The 15,759-nt window shown below is 40.8% G+C and overlaps 2 protein-coding genes across 3 annotated transcripts; both read left to right on the forward strand.

Annotated features, from left to right (window-relative positions):
• Positions 1-478: 478 nt before the first annotated feature.
• Positions 479-11,248, forward strand: adora2aa (adenosine A2a receptor a). 2 transcript variants are annotated; one of them, XM_042488210.1, is made up of 3 exons: positions 479-789; positions 5,669-6,356; positions 9,293-11,248. In XM_042488210.1, the coding sequence occupies exons 2-3, from the start codon at positions 6,019-6,021 to the stop codon at positions 10,278-10,280; spliced, it is 1,326 nt and encodes a 441-aa protein (XP_042344144.1). In that variant the 5' UTR covers positions 479-789; positions 5,669-6,018; the 3' UTR covers positions 10,281-11,248. The 2 variants fall into 2 exon arrangements, with proteins under 2 accessions (XP_042344144.1, XP_042344146.1); XM_042488212.1 differs by lacking the exon at positions 479-789 and adding an exon at positions 3,429-3,449.
• Positions 11,249-11,342: 94 nt separating this feature from the next.
• On the forward strand, positions 11,343-15,741 carry LOC121944427 (uncharacterized protein C22orf15). The gene is made up of 5 exons (XM_042488213.1): positions 11,343-13,150; positions 13,443-13,529; positions 14,556-14,678; positions 15,285-15,359; positions 15,509-15,741. Exons 1-5 carry the CDS (start codon positions 13,126-13,128, stop codon positions 15,631-15,633), a joined length of 435 nt encoding a protein of 144 aa, XP_042344147.1. The 5' UTR covers positions 11,343-13,125; the 3' UTR covers positions 15,634-15,741.
• The last annotated feature ends 18 nt before the right edge of the window (positions 15,742-15,759 follow it).

A 15,759-nucleotide genomic window follows, 5' to 3' on the forward strand; every position in this document is an offset into this window, starting at 1 on the left:
ATATTTATTTATTTATTTATTTATTTTTTTTATTTTTTTAAAGAAATTGGGCCTATTTTTCCAGGTTTCAATGGGTTAAACATTCATTGCTGCTGGTTAGAATATAACACAAATGATGACAGAGAAATGCGACAGCGTAAAAAGTGTGCCAACCATCCCCGGTCTCCCCTAATTATTAAACGGTTCATTGAAACAGTAATGAGGCTGTGACCTGGCTCTGGCACTGAGTTATAGCTGTTTATTTGAATTTCAGTGTAAGACAATGTCTATATAAACATGATTATCTGCCTCGTGTCTCAGGTTTCAACACGGATACAACAAGTTTAATGTGTGTCATAAACAGACCAATCTGTATACACAACAGGCGTTTAACTGATCCGCCCCCGGAGACGATACACAGGCTCGATCAGACTGGATATGTCATATAGGGAGGAGTGAGTGCGTGGGTGTGTATGTGTGTGTGTGTGTGTGTGTGTGTGTGTGTATGTAAGGAAAAGAGCTGGTCTCATCCTTCTGAAGTCACTCAGCGAGAAAGAGCCGCTGTTATTTGTCTTGATGCGATCAGGAGACATTGATCAGACTTTCAGTGTGTTTTTACTTCCCGCATTTACCGAGCATGCTGAAGTGAAGCGGGTTTTCCACTGAAGAAGTTTCACACTTGTCTTTGGGCGGGAAGTGATAACGATCATTTGCGCGATATATTTAGGTCGAGTCTGTTTTTATCTCCTTTGATCACAATCATCGCCAGGACTCTACTATCTGCCCAGTGAGCATCTATATAAAAAAAAGGTGGGTCATTTTAATAAACGGAAACTTTTATTCTGCATGAAATCAATAAAATAGGAATTTGAGTTTTTAATACATTCTGCATTATGTTAAGTTTGGGCATACTTTATGCATGCAATCTAATGTCAAATACTGCTTTTTTTTTAGCATGAAGGTTCGTTTAGCCACAGACCAACGGGAACTGAAAGCATGTGGTGAATGTGTGAGGAACATGATAAAGTGTTGTTTGGTACAAAGTGTTAGATTTCCTCGCCTGTGAGAACTAAAGCAAGCAGGAGTTAACCTGAAGACAATTCACTTCAGTAAATTCCCCCACAGCATTCCTGTAGGCTCCTGCCCAGTGTGGAGCATCCTGTAACATGGCCAGATCAAGCTGTGTGGAGGCCCTTGGGCAACAGTTTGCTGTTGGGCCCCTCTTGAACACAGCTAACTGAAGTAATAAAACTCAGAAGTAAAAAAACAAACACATTTTTTTTATTTTAAAGTAGGCCACCTGAGGACTCGATATTAAGTAGTAATGGAATAATAATGCTAAAATAAAAATACTGTATTTTAGTATTGCAGTTTATCTGAAACTTGAACAAAAAAATGCCAAAAATCAATTGGCATGTTCTGTGACATGCTTTGGGACCTCCTGGTGTCCCAGAAACAGAGGCAGTCGCCCACTTTGTCAGGTAGATATGATCGTTTACAATCAACTGCATTTTTATGTTCAGGCCTGTAATTACTCAGTAAAGTTAATTCATTCCAAAATCAGCTTTAGGCAGGTTTGAATCACCTAGGTCTAGAGTGAGTGCAGTCATCAGAAGAAAATGTTGGTTTTTGCAAACCACAAATATGTTACATTTTTAATGCTTTTTATACTGAGTTGACTTTGTCATCAGTAGGTGGAGGGGATTGTAAATGGCATGACACTTAGGTGAAATATCTGCAAAAGCTGCAGACGGCTGTTCAAGATCAACACGACTGGTTGTGATTTAGAGAGTCATTGCTTTGTTTGCAGCGGTCTATGATTTGTCGCTAGTGATTTCTCTGGCTGGGATTGTGCCACAAAGAGTGTGTATTTAAACATTATCTTCTCATAACAAAAGCATGTGGTTGTTGTACCCATTTGTAAAATTGAAACCTATCCAGTACATAATAATGTGCAAATGTAATGTTTCTGTGGTTTGCAGAAACGTATTATCATGCCATTAGATTTTTGTGGCCATTTGGTTGCTAAAGTGGCTCCAGATCAAGCCAAGGCAAAATAGTACTACACACATGTAGAGAGCTTTTCAGTCAGGACTATATCTAGCATAACTTTTTATAATTGGTATTGTTTTTTGGTGCATTTCTCACATTGATTGACAGGATAGCTGTAGATTGATAGGGAATGTGGGAGGGGGGGTATGACATGCATAGGGCTGTGGGATGGAATTGAACCCAGGCCGCTGCAGAGGCCTCAGCATACACAAGGTGCACACTCTACTAGGTGAGCTGGAGGTCATCCCTTTTATATATACTGTATATAGAGGAAAGTTGGGTCTACATCTGTTTCTTGTGAGTTTAAACTGGGCTGCACTTTTATAATGCTTGCATAATGACAATAAAGTTTTTGAATCTGAATCTTGAATCAGCAACACTTTCAGGGGCCTGTAACACCGCGTTAATGTGTCAGCTGGTTTGTGGTGATTTTATCAGTAACAAATTTGCTTTGAAATACAGATAACTAAAGTGCAACATGAAATCAAATGATACTGGCCTCGAGGCAATGTTATGTTTCTCGTCTGTGCGATGATGCTGCAGGCCTTCTGACAAAATGTCAATGAATATATGTGATAGCCTAAATCATTACAAGCAGGGGCTCACACAGCTGCTGTTTGCTTCCTGGGGCTTCAGTTGTGTTAATCTGATCATGCTTTGAAGTACAAGTATGACGACAGAGTTAAATGGATCATGTTCCAAAGAGATGACAGCTCTGCTTTCATTCTCATTTGTAATGGTATACTTTATAACTCAGTGTAGGGCACTCTCTCTGTGATGGTGTGGTCAGACTTTAGCTGATGGACGCTGCAGACTCTTGATGCTAGAAGATAGTCGGCCTGTTCACTCTGGCAGCTTTTCACTTAGATCGTCCATCAGCATCATTCAGTATCTGTTACCAGGAAGCTGAGAGGTTTCATGTTTTTTCCTCTGTGCTTCCTCTGCATGGCGGGAGGAGTATGATGAGGTGATTTGTTTTCTTGATGATGCCGTAGCAGGGTTTGAGGCAAATTCACATTAAGTAAATGCTATGTTACCATTATTTTACCTACAAAGAAAGATATTTCTACTTTTACATTTCTGAGGAAAATTCATGACCTAAAGATGCTAATGTGAATGAAGGCCTGTCCTCAGGAAACTTGTTTCACTATGTATCCCTGGAGTTTCTCTCTTGTACTTCATAATTCCATCTCAGGACGGCTTGTTATTGTAAGGTTCATTGCTAGCTTGGGAGAGCTGCTGCTGTAGTTTTCAGAGATTCATTATTTCCCTCCACCGTCCTCTGGGATTTCTGTTTTGGATGAACTGCCGCTGCATAAAACATTATAACGGACTGCAATATAACACCACATTTCCCTGACATCAAGAAAAATGGACACCCAGGGCTCAGAGGAAAGACACCAACAAAAACTTTATTTGTAAGTCAAATAGAATAAACCCACTGATAACTACCTTGAACTAACGTCAGTATTAATACAAAGGTCTCATCCAACCCAAGGGGGAAAACCCTGACTCTGAGAGTAAAGACCTCTGTGTTCCAGCACAGCTGTTATCTCCCAAAATCAGACGTAACCTTAAGAAACATCCCCTCAGAGGGAATTCGGCACCGCACAAACAGCAGATTTCTGTTTGTCAAGCCTTTTATGGCCGATGGCTCACAGATATCACAAAATCTTGTGATTCACTGAGACTAGATCATAGGCCGCTCCTTTCAAACTTCCAGGAATTATGATCAGAAATTCCTAAAATACCTACAGTAGCATCAGTGTAAAAAGTGACTCACCGACACGAAGCTATGAGACTGAACCACAATGTCAAGGCCTGTAAAACCAAAACAATGAGCCAAAAGGTGCTACAACGCTCTGAGGGGAACTGCAGAATTGAGTTTACACCATAACTGAGCTTCACCTTTGTGCTCCCACTCTGTAAAGCAGCCGCTTCTTCAGGGCTGTGTGGTTTGATTAGATTTGACTCACAGTGATCGCAACATATAAACAAACTACAACTACATACAAACTACCAGCAGGTTCTGATTCAAGTAATGCTTAAGTCTAATTGGTGAGCAAATATATGACATCACTGTTCCCCAACTGAGACCCCTCCACTTAAAGTAAGAGCAGCTCAGATAACAAACACAACTGCGGAAATCTGTTGTACAAAGGAACCAAAACTGTACCAGCACTGACAGGAAGCTGTGGGCTCATATGAGACACCACCGCTCACTATGAGAGGCTGACTGAGAAACCAGGCTCTAGGGGCCTTTAAGGTTACGAGTAGAGGACCATATAATGTAAACGTAAATCTGAAGTTAGAACATTTAGCAGTGTGATAATACAGGCCAAGGTTGCAATAACTGAAAGGGACTCGCAGTGTTTGAGCTTCAGTCTCAGCCTTTGTTGCAGATGCTCTCAGAAGCATCCTCCATGTTTTCTGATCTTTATTGTCTGCACCAAAACACTGTGAGCTCTGCTACGTGTGCATTCGACTTTGATGGAGTCTACTGAAAGCGCTCTCCCACTGCTCCTCGTCAGGGTCAAGAGGGGCTGTTTACAGTAGCAACCCAAAGTCCCACGAAACCGAACACTGACAGGATCCCTTTGCAGACTTGCACGAGTTTACGAGTAATATCAGTTTCTAATTTGAATCAGCTGATGCTTTGAGATATTTCTGAATTCAAACCTCAGCAAATTGTCTTGATTTCTTTCTGGGAGGAAGGCAATGAGCAACCAAAAAAGACAGACACAAAATTATGAAAAATTTAGTAAAGAATTACAATAAAATTACCTGGAAGTTAGTACAAAAAACAATGACCAAAAAAGAAATTTAACAAAAACAAACAAACAAGAAAATAACTTGGAAAAAACCTGCTAAAAATGAAAAAATATTATATATTCTGCAACATATTTTGAATATATAATTTTAATAATCATAAATTTAGTTTCTCGACATTTTTACCCTTTTAAAATTAATTTTCTTATAATTCTAATAATCCCTTTCTTTCTCTCTCTTTTTACTTAATTTTTTGCATTGTTTTCCAGTCATCTTTTATATTTTTTGCAATTTGCTCATTGCCTTCTCCACGTTGTAGAAGAGAATTAAACCTTTTTGCTCAGCTTTCAAAGGTCTAAATACTTGTAAAAGGTGTCTGAATGCAGCACAAGAAAAACAGACGTCCGTCCAAGTTTCAGTGGATGAAATAAATTTAAATGTTAAAATTTTAATGTAAATTTCCTCCAGGTTCACTGTTTTCAAAGTGTCAAAGCCTCTATAAAGGTGTTGAGATTAAGGTAGCAGGAATTCAAGATTAATAAAGCCCTTTTTTGTCCATAGAGTATTTTGTCTTGGACATAAAGTCTGCCACATAAAAATTCTGGCAAATAGTTTTGCTTTAAAAGGAAAAATGTATTTGATTCCAAAAAGGAAAAAGATTAAGTTTCACTCCGATATTCTGATAAACAAACACATGAGTATTAGAAGCCACATGTGAAGAAGTGCAGACTTTTTAGGGACACCACAACATCTTCAACATGCAACACTCCTGGCTCGCTCTAAAAATATCTCATGCAAGTTTGTCTGTTAAAATTAACTTCCTCTGTTCTGAAAGCATTTCCTCTTTTTCACTTCTGCACCTCTACAGTGACGTAACGTTCCAGTGTTGTGCGTTGCTGGCATCATCTCAGCCCCTTGAGAGGTTCATGGGAAAAAGCTGCTGAGGGGACGGACCTGAGGGAAGAGGACGGCAGAGGAGCTTTTCACTGCGAGAAGATGGAGGCGACTATGTGTGGAGCTGGGAGAGGTGACGGCTCCATTTGAAGCGGAATAAAGTTTTTTCAGCTGTTTGAGCTGAGCAGGTGTGAGAAAGGTGCCACAGCTGCTCGGGGAGTCTGGTGGATGTTGTTGGAGGTGAGGCGGCTGACCGGCTGCAGCTATGGTCGTTGAGACGAGGTTTCCTCCCTCCTCATCAGTGACCCCTCCGTTTGTTTCACCATGCCCGAAGACCCCATTGCCTCCTCCCTCTACATCGTCCTTGAGCTGCTGATCGCTTTGTTCTCCGTGATGGGCAATGTGCTGGTCTGCTGGGCGGTGTGCCTCAACAGCAACCTGCAGAGCATCACCAACTTCTTTGTGGTGTCACTGGCGGTGGCCGACATCGCCGTGGGCGTCCTGGCCATTCCCTTCGCCATCGTCATCAGCATCGGCTTCTGCTCCAACTTCTATGGCTGTCTGTTCATCGCCTGCTTTGTGCTGGTTCTCACACAGAGCTCCATCTTCAGCCTGCTCGCCATCGCTATAGACCGCTACATAGCAATCAAGTTACCGCTCAGGTCAGTGACCCAGAGTGACAGAGAAAAGTATGGCTCTGTAACAAGTCAGCATCCATGAAGGCGTTGGCTGTATTAATGGTTAATCAGTCACTTGTTAATGCATTATAAACTCTTATTTGGAACTACTTTTTGGTTTCCAGGTTGAGAAGAATCCCCCCCCCACCTTTTTAACAGTAACAGCTGCAGACTACAACATGTGTAACTGCATTAAAAATCACCAAAGGGAATGTTAACAATCTGGCCATCAAAAAGCTGAAAGTCGTTCTGATTCGTTTCGTTAGTATCTGATCGATAAAGCATTAGTAAAGGATTTATTTAAGATCCAGTGTGCAGGATTTAAGTGAATATTGGCAGAAATGGAGTTTGATGTAATAAGTATGTTTTCTTCAGTGAGCAATCACCTGAAAATAAGAATTGCTGTCTTTTCATTATCTTAGAATGAGCTACTTAGGAAATGGGCCCGTATCCATGGTGGCTGCCATATTGCACCGCCATGTTTCTACAGTAGCCTAGAAGGGACAAACCAAACACTGGCTCTAGATTTCAAATTTTTGCGTTGGCCAATGTTAGCAGCCACTTTGTGACAATTAGCATTGGAAAAATCCTTTGTTAAAAAAATGTTAAACTGCTTTATTCAGTGTTTTCACTGGTTGAAATCACTGGGTCAGTTTGTTGTGGAGAGGAAGAGACCTCTGAAGATAATTCAGCTCCTGGTAAAAACGTCCTGAAAGTGAAAAAAAAAAGGTGAGCACACACCAGCAGGTGCTGGGCTCGCAGCCAAGCTTAGACAAGCCAAAAAGCATCCGAGAAACACTGATCTGTAATGGGAGACTGATTTACTCAGTGTTTTTACCGGTTTAATTCACCTGGTGTGTTTGTTTTGGAGAGGAGGAGCCCTCTGTGGATCACTTGGCTCCTGGTAAAAACCTCCTGAACCACACTGGAGGAATTCTAACCAGGAGAAGTTTCAGCTCTGAAATCTGAAATCCTCACCACTAGATGCTACTAAATGTGCCTAAATCTGACACACTGGACCTTTAACTTTTAATAAGACTAGTTATAATATAACGACCTTGTAGCTAATATATTGTTCTTTACCAGAGAAAGCATATTATAATCTTTCCTTTCATTTCATGATCTTTATTAAAGAGTTTACGGCTTGTTTTTTAATACATGCATCCTTTTATATGTATGCGTCTTTGAGGCCTTTGAGAAGCGCAATACAAGTCTGATGTTTTATTATTATTATCATATTATGTGTCATTGACATGTACCATATGTAACCCTGGTTATAAAGCTAAAAGCAGTCTAGCCAATCCCTGATGTCTCCAGAAGTAGTTCCCCCTCGAGAGTAGTTCATGTCTTTTCTTTTTCTTTCTTTTCTCAGCTCAGTCTAATCAGTTTCAGTCTGATCAGTGGTCCCAGGCAGTGGAGGTCTCACAACGAGACTTCATATTTCATCTCTGTGTCTCAGTGACAACGTGACATTTGAACCAGAAAGTCTTGGCTGAGTATGTCCAGAAATGGCGTCTCCCTTGAGGCTGTGTCCCTCCAGAGCAATCAAATGAATTGTCCTCTAATTGCTTACACAGACTCTGTGACCCCCCAGTAACCGCCTGCATAATCTTATCTTTATTATCTCACTGTAAAAACACAGCGCTTATCAGGCCGCGTCAATGCTGTCAGCTTAGATTTGGCATTCATATTAGCCAAGGATGGTTTGTCTCCAGACGTTCAACCTGTCACCTCCATGACTTCTCTGACTAACATTGATGCTGCAGCTCGGGCTGTGACCTCAGAGCCGCGTGGAGCTCAGCCTTCCTGTTTTCAAAGAGTTTTCACACAGCCCCCTTGTCCTGCTGAAGATTCGTGAGGGTTTCTCTGCGTTGTTTTTTTGCATCCCTGGTGGGGGGGGGGGGCTTGTTTTTGCAGCATTAACCTTTGCACTTTAACATCTCAAGAATGTGATAGAAACAAGCCAAATATCTCAGCTGCTCTCCCACACTGCGCTACAGGCCCACTCAAAATAGACTCTTCCTTTGAGGAGTCCTGGAAAACTCTGTTTATCTTCTCTCTTTTAGTTCCAGGATAAGAAGTGCTTCCGCTGACCAATCAGCTGATCAAATTATAAGTCACGGGCAACTTCATATTCTGTATAGGAAAGATGATTTATCACAATGTACATTTTTATGCCTCTGCGCCAGAGATAGTTGTAGCCAGAGGAATTATGTGATGAATCGTGATGTACGTTTGTCTATCCGTCTGCCCCATGCTCATAAACAGGATAAAAATGCCTTTAGAAAATTTCTTCAAATTTGGCAAAAACGTCTCCTTGGACTCAGCGATGAACTTACCCGTTTTTGGTGGTCAAAGGTCAAGGTCACTGTGTCCCTGCATATCCATCATGTTCTCGTAAATGTGATATCTCATGCACACCTTAGTGGAATTTCCTCAAATTTGGCAAAAACATCTGCTTAAACTCAATGATAAACTCAACAGATTTTGGCGGTCAAGGTCAGTATGACTTATCTGTCTCATTCTTGTGAACTTGATATCTCAAGATAACCTTAAGGGAATTTCCCTTGAATTTGGCACAAATGTTCACTTGGACTCAACGATGAAGTGTTGTCTGTCTCATTCTCATTCTCCAATAAACACTCTTAGGGAATTTCTTCAAATCTGTCACAAATGTTCGCTTGGACTGTATAAAATGATCAGAATTTAGTTGTCAAAGGCCAACAGTGACCTCACAAAACATATTTTTGGCCATAATTCATGAATTCTTAAGCTAATTTTGACAAAAGTTCACACAAATGTCTGATAGGATAATAATGAAGTGATGGCATTTTTTATACATTATAAGTTAGTGTCTGGCATACAAACCTCCCACAAAGTTCTGAGCTGACAGAGCTGTTGCTTGATGTCTTCCTCTCCAGGTACAACAGCTTGGTGACAGGCCAGCGGGCACAAGGCATCATCGCCATCTGCTGGATTTTATCCATCATCATCGGCCTGACCCCCATGATGGGCTGGCACAAGTCAGACGGCAACAACAGCACGTGCTCGTTTGGCCTGATGAAGTGCCTATTTGAGGAGGTGGTGGACATGGCATACATGGTCTACTTCAACTTCTTTGCCTGCGTACTGATTCCCCTACTGCTGATGCTAGCCATCTACCTGTGTATCTTCATGGCCGCTCGCCGCCAGCTCAAGCTGATCGAGGTGAAAGCAGTCCATGGCGAGAAGTCACGCTCCACGCTGCAGAAAGAGGTCCAGGCTGCCAAGTCTCTAGCCATTATCGTCGGGCTGTTTGCAGTGTGCTGGCTGCCTCTGCACATCATCAACTGCTTCACCCTCTTCTGCCCTAACTGTCCTCGTCCTCCGCCCTGGATCATGTACGTGGCAATTATTCTTTCTCACGCCAACTCTGTGGTCAACCCCTTCATCTACGCCTATCGCATCCGGGAGTTTCGACACACCTTCCGCAGGATTATAAGGCGCCACATCCTGGGCAGGCACGAGATGTTTGAGAGCGGCAGCAGTAAGCGCAACTCCACTCACAACAGCATCACTGACTCCATCAGACTGAAGGCAAACGGCCTCAGCTTTGACCTTTTTACCGAGCACAACAGCAGCAGCAGTAGCTGTGAAAGCTCCTACCGCTGTCCCTCCAACATCTCTCCTGTAGGGGGCGGTCTGGTGGCAGTTTCCCACCCTCCTCTGTCAGTCATTATCTCCCACTGTCCTAAAATGAGCCTTTGTCCACTGCAGGCCCTCAGACAGACACAAATAGGCCATCATGTACAGTATATAGAGCAGCAGCATGACTGCGCCGGACCAGAAGTGATGGAGGATAAAGACAAACTGAACATCTGCAAACACAACAGAAAAAGCTGCTTCAGAGAGCTGGAAAAGGTGTCCTGATGCATGAACAATCACTGATATTCAGGAGCCTTGCAGTAACATGTCAGCTCAGCAGCAACTCACAAAGAGTCAGGATAAGTCCTGATCAGTAATAGAGATGATTGCACTGTAAACGCATAAGGGATAGCCATGAGGAACTGTGACTTTTTTAATTAAAGCTGACCCAAAGTCGAAAAGCACTGCTAGTGGTGCTACATAGACAACCGGCAGCCAATGAGGGTGAGAAGCATTCAACGTCTCACACTTAACTTCTTGACCGTTATACTTGTGCACTCCAAAAAGCAAGTACAGAAGTATGCGGTTCGAGGCAGAGCAAAAGAGTTATTATTAACCTAAATTATTGGTACATTATTTTTTTCAGGGATGTGGATAATAACCAACTTTAATGGATTTCACCAACATTTGCACCATTTTTAGACTCAATTTAACCTGAGGGCCTGGTGTCCAGTGAGCACCACTAACCTGCTTATAGAAGTTTACACTTTGCAAGTCATTTTTTTCACATTTGGCATATCCCTCTCTTGCACATTGTTATCCTATTTAATGACAAAGATTTATGTGTGTTCCAACTCACAATTAATGGATTCTAATTGGACAAAAAAAAATAACAACGTGACTTTTACATGTGACCAGTTGGTTCACGTTTGTATTAAAATGAATGTAATGAGTAAAGGCCCCAGAGTTGGTGATGTAATGCTGAAATGTAACCTTGTATTTTTGTTTTCTCAGTGTGACTTGACTTCCTTAAGTTATAGTCATGTAAATGTTGACTTCAGAGATAGTTTGTTGAATGATGGGGAAAAACAGTTGGAAGATTGTGAATGATCAAACTTTAGACCTAAATTAAACTCATGAAAGAAGTTCTGTTTTTTATTTTTCTTGATAAATGTGTCCTCAGTCCAGAGCAGCTGCTTCAAAAGCAGGCAAAGTCCTGTCTTCAAATAAATCCTTTGACATTTTCAAGTGTACTTAATGGATTTGCCTCCAGTAATTGCCACAGTGGCACATTCATTATTCAGTAGCTGTAGGTGCAATTACGAGCTTCCGATTGGCTTTTCACCGGACAGGCTCATGTTTCATATAAGATCAGGAAGTCCATAACAGTGAGTCAGAGATCTGCTTTGCTCATTCTGGGAAATGGTTAGTTAAGCAGTCAAACTGTCTTTGGAGTTCTTCATTTTCCCAGCTTTTATCACAATTCCCCTGTGAGTTCAGGTTACAGGGTGCATGTCTTTTTTCAAAGCTTCCCCAGGGGTCTCTGTTGCTTTTTTAAAGATTCACCACAGAGACCTCCCGGGTCCTCGTGCTCGGCTGCTGTCCTGTGTGGCAACATTTTGTCTCTTCAGCTGGGTCATATCACAATTATGATTCAAAACTGCAGGCTATTACAGTTCCCTTGCAAATAGTAAGAAAGCAAACGTCCGTTTCTGTAAAGTGCGTGTTAAGCTGCAGCCAGCAGCCGGTTAGCTTAGCTTAGCATAGCATAAAAACTTGAAACAGCTTGCTTGCCTCTGTTCAAAGGCAGAAAAGGGAAAAATGAAAGAAAAACAACAAGCTCCTCTGAAGTCACTAATTAAATCTCATTTGTTTAATCCATACATAAACAGTAAAAATGTAAAAAAAATTATCATTTGCAGTTTTATAGTGGTTCATGTGCTGGCTTGCTGGTCATTTTTTTTTACTTTGTTTTTTGTTCACCTGTTTTCAGTCTTAATGCTAAGCTAAGCTAAGCTAAGTGGCTACTGGGGGTACTTTCCCTGTTTTGGTTCAGTCATCTCTTGTCAGCTCATCATTTACAGAAACCAAAGGCCTACATCCTGCCTATCATCAGATAGCTTACAGGCAAAGTTAGTAACCAGCTGGTGAACGTATTGGAGCAGTTAGCAGCAAAAGAGCCAGATATTACCCTCAGGAGCTAGTGGAGACCAAAAAAATACATGTACAGATACAAAACACATCACACAATGAAACAGGATTGTTGTGGAACTCAAAATGTTAACTGTACCATTCTAACTCTATGCACATCAGATAATTAATCCTCAGATAATTCAACATCATTCATCATTCATTCAACATCATCATCAGAGAATTAGTAACATTAACTGTAAAATAAGAAATTATAGCAGTATGTGATTCCTTAACTCTCACATTTACATCATTTTCAGCTATACGTCAAGACCATAGGCAAATATCTAAAACTCAGTTATGGCTGTCGGTGCCACCCCAAGATTTTCAGTTGTCCCATCTGCCCACCCCGATGAAAAAAAATGTGGGGCACCACTGGTTGTAAGGCAATTTTATGATAGTGCTGAACCTTCTTCTGATGTCCTCAAGAGGCCAAAAAAAAGTTATTGCAGGTCAGGTTTAAACTTCCATCATAGCTCTCCTGTTCCAGTCTACAATAAAGCCTCCTTTTTTCGGTCAGTTCACTGTCCAACAAGTAGCTATAAAGTCCAAGAGTGCCAGTGTGTCTGTGTGTAGAGACTCCATGGATACCTGCAACAGCAGTCCCTTGTCCCCTCGTTTAAAAGGCTTCAACTTTGAAAAGGAGAGAAGAAGGATGCAAAAGACGTGTGTGTGTGTATGTGTGTGTGTGCGCGTGTTTGTGTATGTGTGTGTTTCCCATGTCTACATTACGCAGACCAGTTGATGGCCTCCCCCTCAGAGCTCAGTCTTTGTCACAAAGTGTAGACCACAGTACTGTTTTAACAGCTTCTATTGTTGCTCTCTGTGTCCAGTCCAAACGTGTTACTCCTTCTTGTTTTTACTCTCTGGAATAAAGACATGCTTTAAACGAGTGGCAGTGGCAGTACGTGTGGAGCTAAACTGCAGTCAGGACCACAAAATGTTTGTCACTATCCTGCTTGGAGGTCAGTAAAGTTCCTGGATATATTTTTTCAATCTGTGCATGTTAATATAGTGTAAGATTAAACCTGATATTTGAAGTTTGATCATTTTGTTTAAGTTTACTGGAAAACATTACAACATATATTTGATGGTGGTAAATTATTGCTTTGCCTCTGAAATCTGCAGTCTGTATAACAGTTGTTTGTTGTCTTCAGGGGGAAGAACATTGCATTAAAGGAATAATCAAAGCGCAAAGTTAAATATGCAATTTTTTATTTTTAATAGATTTATTTCAATGGAACATTTTCTTGACAGACAATAGGATGGAAATGTTAAATCTCAACTGTAAGCTGATAAACTTCATCCATCATTTGAAGGAGAGGTGCGGTCTGGATTTCAAAGGTACTGAACAGCTCTCAGAGACATTATAAGTGGTTTTGACTTGCAGTCATGGTAATGACTGAAATTATCCATTACTTAAACTAAATTGGCCATTAAACTTCCTCCTTTGCTATGGAGATCAATAAAGCGAAATGGTGGTGTAATGCATCTAAAGCACCAACTCTCTCACTGTATTCTGATTTCTGTGTCAGAAACTCATTGTCAGCTACTTCTATTGCATTCATAACATGAACAATAGATCTGACAATATCTTCATCTGTTCACTGACACCAAAAGGATTTTTCACAAGTTACTACTTTCACTTGGTTTTGGTTTTGTTAGTACAACACATTTCATTTTAAAGGGACAGGTCAAGTTTTTGAAGTGGGGTTGAATGGGGGTACTCATCCATAGTCAGTGTGTTACATACAGTAGATGACAGTCGTAAAGCCCCTAGTTTGGAGAAGCAGGCTGGAGTCTGACAAGGAATCTAGAAATGTACTGCTGTGGAGGGGGGGTATCAACAAAACATATTTAACCACCTAAAAGAAAGTCCAACCTAAAATAGTCCAACCTAAAAACTGAGAGTATTTTCAGTGTTTAACCTTTCTATCAGACAGCCCACTTCCACATTTATGCTTTCATTAAGCATCACCAGACTCCATTGAGAAAACCAGTAATTTTGGCATGCTGAACATGGGAGCTGCTGATCTGCGACAGCTTAAGTCAGTTTGTTAGTATGTGTTATAGTGTAAATTTGGTGAATCCGAATTAACCCTTTTAAATGCTATAGTCACACAATAGCACAAACAGGCTTCATGATTGAGGCAGCAGTTGACCAGCAGCTATTGTGTTTAGTGATGTTAAATCACTGTTTTTCTCAATTAAGTCTGGCTTTGAATAAAAGAATATAATGCATTAATTTTCTGCCGACCATCATGTAATACATTGTATATGGATAAGTACCTTATACAACTCCACTTAAAAAAATCTGAACAATCTCTTTAATGGCTTTGCATAAAATAAAGTCATACAATTGTTGTGCAGAGTGTGTGGACCTGATGGACAGCAGCGGCAGAGTGATGAACCTGGAGAAGAAGCAGCAAAGTGTGGCTCTGGCCAGCAGCGTGCTGGCAGAGAGACAATACTACATCCTCCTACGAGTTTGCAGTGAGTCCAAAAGATATCTGATATTTGGAAATAGGTCAATAACAAGTTCCAGCACGAACACATGACGGTGCCTGAGAAAGCCTCAGAGATAACAAAAGTGTTTGACAGAATTATAGTCACATCAAAATCCTTACTGTTGTTTTGGAAAGTGTATGTACAGTTCGATTTTAATTAGATTGTGTGTTGTTATTCCAATAGCCTATAGATTGTCTAATGAAGTGTTTTCTGAAGTATATATTATTTTCATCTTGCACTGTTAAATAATTTGTTTTAACTTAGAAAACTTAGTGTCCAGGCTACCTTTAATTGTTTAAGTTGACTGAATTTCAGAAGACAAGTTGGGGTGATTTTGTAGTAATTCAACTTGTCTTCTCAAATTCAGTCAACTTAAAAATGTATAGTCAGCCTCAACACTAACTTTTTAAAGTTAAAACAAATATTTTTTTTTATTTACAGTGAGGAGGACACGGCAGTTTCAACTCCTGATTTGCTGTTTGTGAAAGTGTATAACAGGAACATTTTGTTTTATGGTGAAAATGAGACAAACTCTGAACTTTCTCAGCAGTTTTATTGCACATTAAAGTTCACGGCTTTACTTCCCTTCAGGAGATGATGACACTGGAGATCGTAAATATGTGTCTCTCCTAAACAACTTCAGCCAGAGTCATCCTGAGCTAACAGGTAACAAAAACCATCGTCAGCGGAAAATAAACTTCATGGCTGAAACTGAACAGAGCAGTGCTCACCAACCAGTAAACTTAAAGTAGCTCTCGGAGGCCTCCTGTAGGACAAACCCATGTTTACAACCTCATTCAACTCCTCTGTTGTAGAGCTGCTGAGGAAACTTTCTAACCCCGAGAAGGAGACGGACAGAAAGATCAGAAGAGGACGGACACAGAGGAAGAGTCCTGCTGGCCAAACCAGGAGCAAAAACATCCCTGCAAATAACAAATAGGCACCAAATTGAAACGTTTCTGTAACGACTTTAAAGCTATAGTTGATGACTTTTAAGCAAGTACTTTTGTATCATATTTGCTAAAACTTTCACTATATTCTGAAAGACATACATTAAACAGATGGT

The sequence above is a fragment of the Plectropomus leopardus genome, chromosome 6 (genome assembly GCF_008729295.1).
Source record: "Plectropomus leopardus isolate mb chromosome 6, YSFRI_Pleo_2.0, whole genome shotgun sequence".
Classification (NCBI taxonomy): Eukaryota; Metazoa; Chordata; class Actinopteri; order Perciformes; family Serranidae; genus Plectropomus; species Plectropomus leopardus.

What these genes read in the sequence shown, in the direction of transcription:
- adora2aa (XM_042488210.1), top strand. Translation starts at nt 6,019, where the DNA reads ATGCCCGAAGACCCCATTGCCTCCTCCCTCTACATCGTCCTTGAGCTG. An exon ending in GCAATCAAGTTACCGCTCAG is followed by an intron (nt 6,357 to 9,292) that starts GTCAGTGACCCA and finishes CTTCCTCTCCAG; the next exon opens with GTACAACAGCTTGGTGACAG.
- LOC121944427 (XM_042488213.1), top strand. Translation starts at nt 13,126, where the DNA reads ATGTTTGTCACTATCCTGCTTGGAG. An exon ending in GTGCGGTCTGGATTTCAAAG is followed by an intron (nt 13,530 to 14,555) that starts GTACTGAACAGC and finishes ATTGTTGTGCAG; the next exon opens with AGTGTGTGGACCTGATGGAC. An exon ending in CATCCTCCTACGAGTTTGCA is followed by an intron (nt 14,679 to 15,284) that starts GTGAGTCCAAAA and finishes ACTTCCCTTCAG; the next exon opens with GAGATGATGACACTGGAGAT.